The 13,780-nt window shown below is 46.5% G+C and overlaps 1 protein-coding gene across 2 annotated transcripts in view; it reads right to left on the bottom strand.

The window, feature by feature from the left end:
• Positions 1–13,780, bottom strand: part of LOC135822871 (E3 ubiquitin-protein ligase UBR4-like) — an 84,906-nt gene that overhangs the window by 26,069 nt on the left and 45,057 nt on the right. The window contains exons 63-87 of one of the 2 annotated variants that reach the window (XM_065335708.1): positions 12,989–13,114; positions 12,695–12,816; positions 11,800–11,917; positions 11,257–11,445; positions 10,569–10,717; positions 9,561–9,962; positions 9,209–9,254; positions 8,694–8,879; positions 8,249–8,365; positions 7,600–8,060; positions 7,184–7,291; positions 6,838–6,966; positions 6,330–6,497; positions 5,919–5,990; positions 5,437–5,511; positions 4,986–5,036; positions 4,154–4,239; positions 3,520–3,607; positions 3,081–3,159; positions 2,671–2,805; positions 2,341–2,509; positions 1,812–1,956; positions 1,415–1,500; positions 995–1,082; positions 350–543 (exon numbers count right to left, since the gene is read on the bottom strand). In XM_065335708.1, the coding sequence (XP_065191780.1) occupies positions 350–543; positions 995–1,082; positions 1,415–1,500; positions 1,812–1,956; positions 2,341–2,509; positions 2,671–2,805; positions 3,081–3,159; positions 3,520–3,607; positions 4,154–4,239; positions 4,986–5,036; positions 5,437–5,511; positions 5,919–5,990; positions 6,330–6,497; positions 6,838–6,966; positions 7,184–7,291; positions 7,600–8,060; positions 8,249–8,365; positions 8,694–8,879; positions 9,209–9,254; positions 9,561–9,962; positions 10,569–10,717; positions 11,257–11,445; positions 11,800–11,917; positions 12,695–12,816; positions 12,989–13,114 (3,589 nt within the window). The remainder of the gene's footprint in view (positions 1–349; positions 544–994; positions 1,083–1,414; positions 1,501–1,811; positions 1,957–2,340; positions 2,510–2,670; positions 2,806–3,080; positions 3,160–3,519; positions 3,608–4,153; positions 4,240–4,985; positions 5,037–5,436; positions 5,512–5,918; positions 5,991–6,329; positions 6,498–6,837; positions 6,967–7,183; positions 7,292–7,599; positions 8,061–8,248; positions 8,366–8,693; positions 8,880–9,208; positions 9,255–9,560; positions 9,963–10,568; positions 10,718–11,256; positions 11,446–11,799; positions 11,918–12,694; positions 12,817–12,988; positions 13,115–13,780) is intronic. The other variant, XM_065335709.1, reaches the window with a different exon arrangement.

Here is a 13,780-nt window from a genome sequence, read left to right as displayed (position 1 = left end):
ACACACACACACACACACACACACACACACACACACGACGTTATCTCTATCTTGCTGTGTAATCTTGTAAAAAGAAGGGTCATCAAGCCGGATATATGAACACTGTATCACAAATGAAGTGTTGGATCAGCCTCCACGACAAACGTGGCTGTGCAAAAGCACTCAGAGGATTGACGTAAGCAACAGAGAACTGAGCTAGAATTTACTGTCAGCCTGATACAATGCCAACAGATCACACAATGCACATCACTGCTGGTTCAGAGGCAGGCTAGCGTGGCAAAAGAGTATGCCTGGAATAGACGGAATGGCAAAGAGAAAAAGGCAATAGAAAAGAGAAGAGACAACATACTTGTTCTTGAGTTCGACAACACTCTGCACGGAGCGGTTGTTGTAATAGAGGTTCACCGTGCGCACCATCTTGACACGCTTTGAGTCATTGATACGGAGCTGCAGTCGAGCAATGGTGTAGCTTCCCGCTAGCTTGACCAACTGTGCGGTTGGAGTGTACTTGGAATCCACACGGATAGAAGACAGCTTCACCACCTGAAGGAAAGAATAACAACATGCAAGTGTGAGCACTAGTCTCATTCTATTGTAGTCCGAATGAGACAAGCATGAGGATTATATATATATATATATATATATTATACAGTGAAACCAGTCCAAAATGACCGCTCAAGGGACCTTCAAAACGTCGTCTCTGTTACCAGGTGGTCTCCTTATCCAGGGTCATTTGACTGGAAATACTCGGTATACAAACACTGAAGTGGTGGTGGCAGTGCGAGCATTTCCCCTAACAAAAACACCCACCAACCCACACCACACACCACTCTCTTTAGTTGAGAAGTGGCAGAAGCAGAAAGAACACTGCTACAACGTACCAGACAACTTGGATACGCCAAGTACTAGTAACCGCAGTAGCAGAAACAACATTGCATCAGACAACTTGGATACTGTGAAAGGTGTTTGCTACATGCAGTGAGAGTGTACGTACTGTGAAAGGTGTCTCTGGGTTGTTGCACACCAAGCACGGATCGCTTTCCAGATAGTAGCCATCAAAATCGACCATATCCGACAGCATGCTGGACAACGCACACAAACACACAAAAGCAGAAGCACAGTTGAACGGTCACGCCGTGCCCTGAATTGGCAACTTGATGTATACCGTGTAGGGACGAGGGCATAAGCACACCGGATGTGTGTGCTGGATACTTTCAGTCTTCCTGCTTTCAACAGTAACAGAAGTCAATTGACCCTAGTAAAAGTGATCCTGTATACATGCATGCTCAATCAAAGCTGAGCACAAAAAGAACTCAATGGAACCGCAATGCTGCCAACACCATGGTCCCAGCCAAACTAAACAAACTAAAAGGTACATGGCAGAAGTCACAGTATGTGTTGAAATGCGACGTACTGGTAGATATGTCCATTGGGATGGTTCGACATGATCTTGTTCTGCTGCCGTAGCAAAGCGACTGCCATTGCAGAGCACTGCTGAGCCTGGAAACAAACATCGTAGAGAAACGACACAGTAGAAGTTCAAGAGCAAACCAACACAAAGAGACACTTCAACGGTCCTATTGCAATGTTTTCTTGATACGATATAGCCGTATTACGAATTGACAGCAAAGAGGAGAAGAGTCCTTCCCTATTCGCATTTTCGGAAATTTAATCTGATGAAAGACAAAACATATTCGTGAAATGTCGGTTCAGCTCATTCTCTTGATCGCAGTTCCAAAATTATTCATCAGGTTGAGACAAAAATTCGCAAAAGTTCTCATACGTGGACCCGTCGTCATTCTATCTCTCACCTTCTCCGGAGACAGTTGTCCACAGCTGACAAAGTACCCAAGCAAGTCGACAAACTGTGCGCCCTTGCGGCCATACCGAGGTAAGTCTGACCAGAGTGACCAAAGGATGTTGCAGAGTTGAGCCTGCTGTTCAGGAGAGCCATTCCTTGGATACACACGCAACACAAACACACACGCACATAATAGAGAATTGGAAACTCATTCAGAACAGATGGGTAGTGATGAGTGACGCAGGTAATTGAAGCAAAATAAAATGTCAGGTCAGCACACTCGCCAGTCACCACCATGCAGAAGCACATGCGAATGATGTTAAAATAACAGAGAACTGAGCTGGGGTTTACTGTCAGCCTGATACAATGCCAACAGATCACACAATGTACATCACTGCTGGTTCAGAGGCAGGCTAGCATAATACTCTTCTCAAAGAAGACAAACGAAGAGGTGTAGACTAACAGTAAGAACAATTCAACAATCCAATACATGCAATATGTACTAAAGACCCCCAAAACAATATTGTCCCATGACCTACTTATGCAGGGCAAGCAGAAGGGCATGTGCTTGCCATCGCACCGGGGTGCTGTTCGTATCCAAGAGGAACGCTCTTGTAAAGAGAATCAGCAGCTCTGTATTCGTTGTGCCAAAGAACCGGTCGATCAACGCTGGACATATCTTTCCTGAAGATGTCTCAGACTTAGACGCTACAGGAAACAAAACAAAAAAGAAAGCATGCAAATTCAACATCAGGAACAAGTGCACTTACTGAAAGCTAATGATCTGGTCTGCTCAGATCTAGTGCACACAAGCCAGTGTACATGCTGGGTCCGCAATATGCAAATAACACGTCCAGGGGAAAACTCACATTTGGAAGACTTTTCTCCTTGCGTGGCAGCATGGCTTGGCTTGCCAGTCAGGGCACATGACAACAGCAGTAGGATCTGCGGCACAACACCATCCACTAGCCTCAGGCTGAGCTGAACGAGCTGCAAGAGCATGTCTGCAACAGAAGAGACAAGACCAGGAGACATTTACTTCAGGTGAGCATAGCCAGAATGCAGTCAACATCCACAGAAATAGTCCAGTGCTAATAAATATAAGGCCTCAGAGATTGTTCATTGGATGATCATAAAGACCAAACTTTTAGTTGATCTTTCCATGACAATATTAGTAATCATCAGCCAGGAAAATAAACACACCCAGTGCCAACGCAGAGAACAGCCGAATGACAGGGGCATAGTGTAAGATAGGAAGTGCAGTGCAGCGGCGACTCACGTTCATTCTGTTGGCAAAACGTTTGCCAGCCTGACACGCGCTGAGTGGCAACATCTCCACAGGCCCTAAGGTGCTCAATCTGCATTTGATAAAAGCGAACACAGACACAGACACACACACATTCATAACTATATAGTGGCCCATAGCTGTGCAGCACAAACACCATCACGCGAAAGAACACGGACAATAGGATCGAACTGCTAGAGTAATACATACGAGAATGGGCATTTTCCTATTCTCCATGCCAATAAATATAAGGCCTCAGAGATTGTTCATTGGATGATCATAAAGACCAAACTTTTAGTTGATCTTTCCATGACAATATCAGTAATCATCAGCCATGAAGAAAACCACACTTTGCCAACGCAGAGAACAGTCAATCGCAGCATGATCCACACCATGACTAAAACGACAAGCCAACATGTGGAAAAAAACTAACCAGTGAGAGCAGTTCGTTGTACGGCATAGAAATTGGCCGCACGTCGTTCACATTGCCCGGAGTCGACATGTCCATTCCACAAACATGGCTGCAAAAGACAAAAAGGCATAAGACAGATAATTAATATCTGATCAAACTTCACTTCAAAATTTTTTTCGTGTTCATTCACAATCCAAATTTTAAAAAAAGATGATTCACACTGAACCCCACAACTCAACCACAAGAGTAACTTTAAAAAAAAGATGTCGATTCACACTGAACTCCACAACTCAACCATAAGAGCAGCAGGTAATTCAATGAGAAACAGTCCATGTTGCATCTCTTCAGAAGTATTAGACCACGGAATTTTGACTGATCTGAACACTGGGAGAGAGATGCCAATATACTAGTAGAAAAGACAGAAAAATCTTTTTCAAACCAAATCCAGGAATAGACTCCGGTTCCCTATGTTTACTAGACAGGACCTTTACCAAAGGGCTATCAGTGCAACAACAATAACATGCACATTTGAATGACATTAGATTCACAAGCCGAGTTGCACCATTTCTTCCAAAAAGTAAACTGATGCGTGCCAAGCACAAAAGCTTCAAACAAACCTCACGAGTGGTATGTGCACTTGTGCAGAGGGACTTACAACACTTTGGAGATGTGGGACTGCACCGTGTGGAGGTCACGTCGCAAGCGATACTTCTCCTTCGAGCCACAGATCAACATCAACAACTGCAACATAAACAGAACAGATACGGCAAATTATTGAATAACAAAAATTCAACTACAGTCCATTTCAAAACTATACACGCGCGTACCTAGGCAAAAGCCGTTATGTCAGCATCTATACCACATAAAATCTGTGATCACTTTGTGCATATTTTTTTTCCAAATTGGGCGTCTGTTATCCAATCGCTTAGAAACTATATGAGAGTACATGTAATTGTGGAGCGGACCTGAGCAATATTCCGAAAACTATTCTCAAAAGGTTCCAACCAAATTTGAAATATTTCAAAAACACTACGCGTCTATAGTTTTGAAATGGACTGTACATGTGCAGGTCGCGCATACAGTGAAACCTGTCTAAGACGACCGCTCAAGGGACCTTCAAAATGTGGTCTCTGTTACCAGGTGCTCTCCTTATCCAGGGTCATTTGACTGGAAATAGCATCCATTGATCCTGGTTTCAGTGGTCTTCTTGGACAGGTGGTCGCCTTATCCGAGTGGTCGCCTTGACAGGTTTTACTGTATCTGACTTCAACAAAAGTCACAGCAAAACAAAGTTCAACTGAAAACTTGGAATAAACTGTTCTTATTTGGTGGTGTATTGTGAGCAAGATGAAGTGGCTACAGTGGAGTCCTCACACCGGCCTTCGAAAAGGAAACAACCATGATCAGAAAAATGGGAGAGCAGCGCTTTAAAATATTTTTTATACCACAAAGCATTCACATTGTAAAGACAATAACCCACGACTTACACTGCGAACTTGCTTACGAACACATGCGACTTGCTGGGAAGCCAGTAGATACTGCAGGAATGAGAGAAGGACACAATACATGGCAATGTTACAGAATGCACAATAGCTCAAGTGCTACCTTGCGCTACCTTGCACCTGTTGCAAAACAATAACCCGATGCAAACAACAAACACCTCACACAGCTATGAGAAAACAATAAACTGTGGAGTATATCGGTCGCTCAGGAACGGCACAAGACAATACTACGGTAATGGCCGCAGGTTATCTTTGTTCTACGTGTATATTACTATCACACTATTAGATACGAGCTTCTGTCCCATCTTCTGGCCTCAGAGATTGTTCATTGAATGATCATGAAGATCAATATTTATTGATCTTTCCATGAATACATCTGTAATCATTGGCCAATCAAGTCTTGCATGCTAAACACTGCAGGGCATAGCACACTTACTTCAGCCAAGCATGTTGCCCAGTCGGAAGAAAACAGCTTCATGTCTTTGCAGTCTGGATCCAAAATTTTCTTGATCTGGGTGCAAAAGAGGAGCAAGGTAAATAAATAAAGCCTCAGTCACAGCAAGAAGTTGGCAAAACTAGCAACAAATTCAAATCAGAAAGCTTTTTTTCCAAAAGCATTACTGGCCTCAGAGATTGTTCATTGAATGATCATAAAGGTCACACTTCGATGACCTTTCCATGACTATATCTGTAATCATCGGCCTGACAGGAAAGGCAGCTAGGAATTTCATTAAAGAAGTGAGGGTAATCCAACTGGAATCAGCAGTGACTGCGCACTGGCACAGGAGAGCAGCGATATCTAAGAGGAAGGGTGGCTTTGCAACAATTCTCAAAAGCCCACCTCCGCCCGGTATGCGGGGGAAAAAGTAGATTATCCGCATGCACACACCACACAGACTTGGACACACTCGAACTTACCAGATACGCCAAACGCAAAACGATCTCAGTCAGAAGCTGTGGGAAGGACTCGAACACATCCCGTGCATGTCCCTAGAAAAGAACAGCATACCGAACAAAAGGCAACACAACGGCACAAATTCAGCACTTCAGGACTGCACTGGACTGTAATGCTAGTGATTCATGTCAAAATACACACTTGTACTGCTGTCCAGAATGCGTGCCAGTGCAGATATGCACATGGATGAAAATGTGCACAATCCAGCACGACAAGTCTGAACTTTCGTGTAGTTACTAGTTATACACAGAACTGCACTTGAGAGCCTTGATCTAATTCCTGCCTGTACATGTGTACAACTCAACCACGCACAATGTGCAAAGCAATAGCACAACGCAACGCTGTCATGTTTCATTGTGCAATGCGGTATGTACCTTGACATAGCCCTTTAAGAAGAACGGAGACATATCCGGAATAGCGGAGGACAAATGGCCCTGGAGAAGCGAGGTGCTTCCTGAACTGCTGCTGCTGCTGTTGCTGCCGCCTCCACTACCACCACTTGGCGATGTACCACTGCTAGTGGAACTGGCTCGCACATCACCCTGGAGAAACACAGTCAAGAGTTCCACATAATCCACGTTTGGATTTAGAGACTACATGTAGACACACACTACAACAAGATCCACCGTGTACAGGGATGTGTTCTACAGATATCATATTGGTATGGAGCATAAAGCCTCAGAGATTGTTCATTGAATGATCATGAAGAACAACATTTCGTCGATCTTTCCATGAATATATCTGTAATCATCGGCCAGCAAGCAATACATAATCCACAGCATAGCCCACTGCTCAGCAAAGGCCAAGCGCACGAAAGCCGGAGAGGGCTTGAGGTGTGGCTAAATCGAAACGTGGCAAGATAAAGGAGGGGGGTTTACACACCTCCTTATGACTGGGTTGTGCATTCCAGTGCTGCAACAAGCCCTTGAGCACCAGCAGACAGAAGTCTAAGGTGTTGTGACGAACCAGCGTCTGTGCAGTTACATTGCACACCATCATTGCGCTGTTGGCCTGAAGAAAACAATAGGCAAAGCCGTAATCAAATACAGTACAAGGTACAAGCAAACAGCAGCACTATGCTTCTAAACCTAGTGCAAATGCAATAGCTGAAGACCTGCATAATCAAGCGAGCCCAGTACTAGCCAGGAAGGAACCTTGTGTTACCCACACCGCCAATACACAGGCCCAAGTAATTTAAAATGCCAGTGAAGGGAAGTCAAGCACTCACCGAAGACTTTCCTTGCGGCCTTGTGCGAGACATGAGCACCGATAACAAGCGCAACAAGACTAGCTTCACTTCGTGACGGGGAGTACGTTCAGACACACGCTCTTGTTCCTGAGAACACAACAGGACAAATTCAGTAGTACCTACATCAGAAGAATGAATACCTTTAGCAGTGGGTGAACTGAAGAGAAGAATTCACGAACTACTTGACGTATCTACATATTATAACAGAAACCCAAGACCAAATTGTAATACAGCTGGGACACATACGCACACACACACACACACACACACACACACACACACACACACACACACACACACACACACACACACACACACACACACACACACACACACACCCACACACACACACACACACACACACACGTGCAGAGCAACAGCAGCAGCACCCTCACCTCTTCAGACATGGCAAGTTGTCCGATACAGGTTTCCAGCAGCTCTTGCAGTGCAGTCTGATTGTCTGGACTGGCTACGTCATCGAGGCGTGTACACAACATGAGTAGAGTCTGCAGGTATGGTATAGCACGTAGGCCGCCCAGTGAATCCAGCTGACCGATGTTCTTCAACAAGTGGTGCATTAGCAGCAAACTCATGGAATGCAGCCGTTGGCACATGACCGTATTAGCCGGATCTTCCGTTTCCACCAGTTCACAGGTGCCGCCAGTGGCGGAAGAAGCGTGTCCCTGCTCTGATGTAGCAAACCGCTTGCCAGCTGCAGGTTTGTCACCAACAGCACCGGCACTGGCAGAGCCAGTCGTGGTGGCCGTGGCAATGGCAACCGCCGGAGCAGGGGATGCGCTGTGAGAACCGGCCGCAGACTGACCACCTTCAATGGACTCAACCTCGCTCACTTCAGCTGTGTGCACATCGACAAATAAAAGCAAACACGGAATTTCAGCAACCCAGCCTTCCACTCTCATTGTTTCCTGGCATAAAAACCATACGATACTACTATTACTACTACACTAACACTAACTGCTCATGCATATGAACACCGGACTCAGTGGCTATAGGTTGCAGAAAACGAGCACGGTAGTTGCTCACCCGCTCCTCTTAGCCTTGCATCACCAGCAACCTCCCTGACTGCATCGCCCATACTACTGATACTGCTCGTGGGACTATCGCCATGATGCACTCGACCACCTTCAACCAGGCCGCCATCTACGCAGCAGCATACACAATACACATAATGCGATGCTTACTCGGCATATGATGATCAAAGGATCACATGATGGCGCCCAGTGCTTCAAAATTACTCATGCACTGTAGAAGACTGGAACACTAGCGGTACCTGACAGGTCACGGAAGACGTGCCGAATCAGAATGTTTGCGCAATAGCTCTACGCACTAGTACTCTGGTTATTACAACAGCTACGTGACACTGAGCAGAAGGAAAGGTAAGCAGGCAGCACACACAGACAGACAGACATGCACACACACATGCACACACACACGCACGTACACACACGGTCCAAAGATGTCAACATACCGTCGTCGTCGTCATCATCATCACTGCTTCCTACGTCATTGCCCACGCCCTGTGAAGACTCGGGTAGCGACAGGACATCTCCAGCCGTGCTGGCAACCTCAGCGGCATGGCTACTGCCATGGTCAGACACAAGTTGATGCATTGCTGCAGTGCTGCCCAGAGAGCCGACTTCGACATCTTGGCTTGCTACATACACACACACACACACACACACACACACACACACACACACACACACACACACACACACACACACACACACACACACACACACACACACACACACACACACACAGAAAGAACAAGGCTACAGTCAAATCCCAACAGCAAGGTGATAAGAACACACAGATCAAATGCGCATTTTGTCCAGATATACTCCGCGGCTTTAGCTGAAGTCTTCTTTGTTGCGATTTGGCATTCCACTACATGCTTGTAAGCACACCGTGACACCCTGCAGTAATGCTATCTCCTTTCCAACAATTGCATGAGCATTAGACACATGTACATGTGCTTACCATGGGAGTCTGCTTCCATGTTCATTTCGGCACTGACCGAGTGTTGCTGCAACACAGACACAGCAGAAACATGATTTGCTACCAATGCACGCACAAGAAATGGTGCTTCACGAAAACTACGGCGGCAAAGATTGGCTTGGATTGTCAAGCAGAAGAGACGTAAGAACCCCAAAGGCACAATTACCAACACATAGCAAATATAGCTATGAATACTACTATGGCACATAGAAGTCACACAAATAAGTATCATGATAGCAAACTGCAGTTTTTGTAGTTGCCTTCTCAATCAGCATCCCATTAAAAATACACCACCACCGCCACGCTCGCAATCACCATGGTCTAAATAACTCACCGCCAAAGTTTGCGCAAAGGAGTGCACATCCAAGCCAGCCACCTGAGCCAACTGTGAGAGCTGGTCCAAGTTACCGGTTTGTAATGCCTGCTGGATAAGTGAACGGGAGGCGGAGGAGGAGGAAAGCAAAGAACGACCGCGGCCGATGCCTGCACTGGCAGCACTCGCACTGTTGCTAGCACCAGGAGCAGGAGAGGAATCGGCACCACCATCCTGAAGGCTGAGTGCCAGAGCCATCTCCATCATGGAATCATCTTCAGCAACAAGATCAGCAAGAGCATTGATGTCCTCTTGCTGAACAGAGTCACCGCCAAGGAGAGCATCAATCTGAGCTGCCATTGACCCTCTGCCACCAGAACTCCGACCACTGCCGCTACCAGCACTGCCACCATCAGCCGGCAGCTGAAAAGCAAAAAAAACAAAACAAAAAACAAGTCACACCCCATTGCCTGGCAGCTGAGCAAACAAGATACAAATAAATTGAAATAACACAACACTCCAACTGAAGCCGGTACACAACCTAGCCTTGAGCAAGAGTGTTTTCATATCGGCCCTTGGGGCGCTGCAGCAAGGAACAGAAAAGGGAGTGCTAGAAAACAGGAACTGCTGAACCAGCGGAACACAGACAGCTTAGCACCATTGCAAACAGGCGCCCATGATCGACATAAAACACAGCCGTGCACATGAAAGCCCTCTATGCTCTTCTACCCGATCTGGAAAGGCTGTGGCACTGCACTTTTAACAATTTCTCACCATGGATGGTCGACACACAGCAGCTCCTTCAAAAAGATATCAGAGCTCTACGTCAGCTACGTCAGCTACATAAGTTCCAGATGTTACGCATACTATGTTGAAGTAGGTGCAAGCCAACGATATACAGCAAAGAGAGGATGAATGGAACAAAAGTGGAAACATGACACGCAGACACAGGGCTGCGAACGGCCATGGGAAAGGCACTGCACATCACACCTAGTGTTCCTGCATGCAAGGAAGCCAGCCATTCCTCACCAGAGAAACAGACTCGTCATCCAGCATTTCCATAAGAGATGCAGCGTCAATGGAGGACAAGTCCTGCAGCCCAGCTGGTAGAACACCAGCGTTGCTAGATGACAGTGCAGCCAGCAAGTGGCCAGCGCGATCGCCACCACCCAAGATACCTGGAGCACACAAGCATTGGCATAAAAATCACTCACAAGTAAATAGGCACCACAGTGTACACACAGCCACAATGGATAGATGTTGTCGGTCAGACCCATCAAAGTTAGTCACAAGTTCATAGGATCAAGTCAAAAGACAGAAATGTCCATCCTCGACCTAAGGCTAGAGCTACAAATTCAGCAAAGCCAACTATCAAAGAGGACGAGCACCAACAGCTGGATACGGTCTTGACTGACTCAAAACGAGCCAGACAACACCAGCATCTCTAGGCGCTGTCAGCAAGCTCAATGTACCATAGCCGTAACACCGCTTCAGTCCTCAAAGCACATGCGATTGACATGACATTTGACTGGGCAGTTGACTAAGCTATGGACAAGGAACAGTTAGGAACTGTTTACCACAGACAGAACACTGCAAACAGCCAGTCAAGACAAACTACGCAGTTGCCTTTGCTGTGGAGATAACGCATAAGACACAAGCTGGAGCAGTGGTGCACTTGAGCACAGATAAGTTGAGATAACAGCAGCATTGCACTTACTGTGAAGCCTGCCACGCATTCCTGACCGCCTAGAGCCTCCGCGTCCACGTCCAATGCCTGCAATGGCACTGGCACTACTGCCGCCACTCGCACCAGAGTTGTCACTAGGCGGCGGAGTTTCACTAGCCTGGCGTCGCTGCAGTGATGAGGACATGGCTGGAGTGCCTGATGTACGTTCAGATGCGGCGGCTGTTGAGAATAGGACAGAATGAATGGCATGCCATCAGAAAATGCTACAGTGCTCCGATTATAATCGGATTATAATCCGGCACCATCTGTGCCACGGAATTGCTGCTGGATTAGAAAATCTGATTTACTGCTGCAATGTGCATGAAAATGACATCTAATTTTGGTTTCTGAAAATTATACTGGCTTATAGATTTATAAAAAGCGCTGGTTTATAAAGTGCTGGGTTAAAGAGGGACGACTGTATCAGACTATCAGCATAACTCCATGATTGGCCTGATATCAAGACCAATTGACTTTAATAATATTACGTTTATGGACAACACATCATGGTTCGCTAGACGGATAGGAGCTTACATGCAGATTCGCGACCAGCGGCAGGAGTGCTGGAAGCAGGTACACTGGCCTTGCGCTTCACAGTGGGGCTCAGTGCCATCACTATAGCACGACGGCACGCGAAGCCAACAGTCGTGTTCTACAAGGCACGTATAGAGAGAAGGCAGTGCATGGGCATACATCAGGCGTGGTCAAAACATGAGGGAGTAATGCTGTGTTCACAACTGGCGTGTGTACACCTGCAGCTACCACATTGATATGGAGCATAGAGCCTCAGAGATTGTTCATTGAATGATCATGAAGAACAACATTTCGTCGATCTTTCCATGAATATTTCTGTAATCATCGGCCAGCAAGCAATATAGAGTCCACAACATGGCGCACTGCTCAGCAGAGGCCAAGCGCACGCAAGCCAGAGAGGTTAGAGGAAGAGGTTTACTCGCCTCCTTAGGACTGGCCTGTGAAAACATGACGGAGCAAAGCTGTGTTCATAACTGGCATGTGCACACCTGAAAGCACGTGTTAAAGCGTATTTTGCAGGCTTTTCGGGGTGGATAGAAACGGGCCTAAATGGAAATTCCAGCATACTGTATTTTCAGCATGCATCAAACGCGTACATGCCAGTCATTTCGACTGGAGAGGTCAAACAATTAGTACGTGAAAGCGTCTCACAACCTAAAATACGTATTCCTGCTTTCTGTCAAAGCCTGAACACGTGTCTGGGCACGCATGAACCTCGAACCGCAACCGTACTGTGTATACTTGCCGGTTGTGAACACATCTTTACAGACAGGCTTTTTTGAAAACATGAGTATTCGACAGGGGACAGTGATGCGCAAATTCAATCAGGGCCATCCATCATAGCTACACATCAAGACAAGACACTAGGCACGTAGGGAATAATGGATAGACATACTTCGGTTATGAGCATGTTGACAAGATGCGTAGTCAAACACGGCGCAAGCGAACGGTCGCTGCTGATGAAGCACAGCAAGATCTGCACCAGAGCTGTAACAACTGATTCCACATTGCGCATTCCTGCACAAACAAACACACGTACGCACACAGAGCATACAAGATCAGCATAATGACGAAAATCCAATATCGAAAATATGCGAGAGAAAACATGGATGCAAGCACATGCATTCATGCATACGCATTCATACACCCACACACACCCACACACGCACACTTTACAAGTGAGTCTAACCTGAATGCCACACAGGCAGAACGGAGTAGTTGATTGGCTGCGACTCGAGCAGCTCCCAAAACGCCGTCATTATGTAGCGGATGAACACAGGCTCTTTCACCTCGCCGTCCACGCTGTTTTGACCACCTTCAGAGAAACCGTTCACACAACCCAGACACACACACACACACACACACACACACACACACACACACACACACACACACACACACACACACACACACACACTTGTACTTGTACTTGTTGCTCACTGCCAAAACTGGTCACGTGGGTCTCCCCGGGAGAGGGGAGAGAGACTCAAAAGGAATCTTGGAAAGATGACTCAACTGGCTATTGAACCGCCCAACGGCCGACACCCCCTGAAATCCCCAAAACTCTGGGTGGACTTGAAAATGATCCCACTTATGGGCTCACCACACCTCAGTAAGTGGGTGAGACACACACACACACACACACACACACACACACACACACACACACACACACACACACACACACACACACACACACACACAAATGCAACTCAAGTCAAGAAGATAGATTATCCCAAAAGCCATTAACTAGTCATTGTGCAAGCAGGATGCATACAGATGAGCACCGTTGCTGCTTCCTTCAATCCCTCACTGTCCCCAGCACTCATGTATAATGTATACAAAACGCACCAAAGAACTGTCTTCCACTACACACAGAATCTACAAGTACAGCAGTACAGTACTGTCGGGTAGTGCCGAAGAACGACCAGGCTAGAATTTCACCAAGCACAGCATACCAATGTATACAAGTAGTACACGG

Source organism: Sycon ciliatum, chromosome 8 (genome assembly GCF_964019385.1).
Source record: "Sycon ciliatum chromosome 8, ocSycCili1.1, whole genome shotgun sequence".
Taxonomy (NCBI): Eukaryota; Metazoa; Porifera; class Calcarea; order Leucosolenida; family Sycettidae; genus Sycon; species Sycon ciliatum.
Note: the sequence above shows the minus strand (reverse complement) of the source record. Positions and strands in the feature narration are given on the sequence as shown.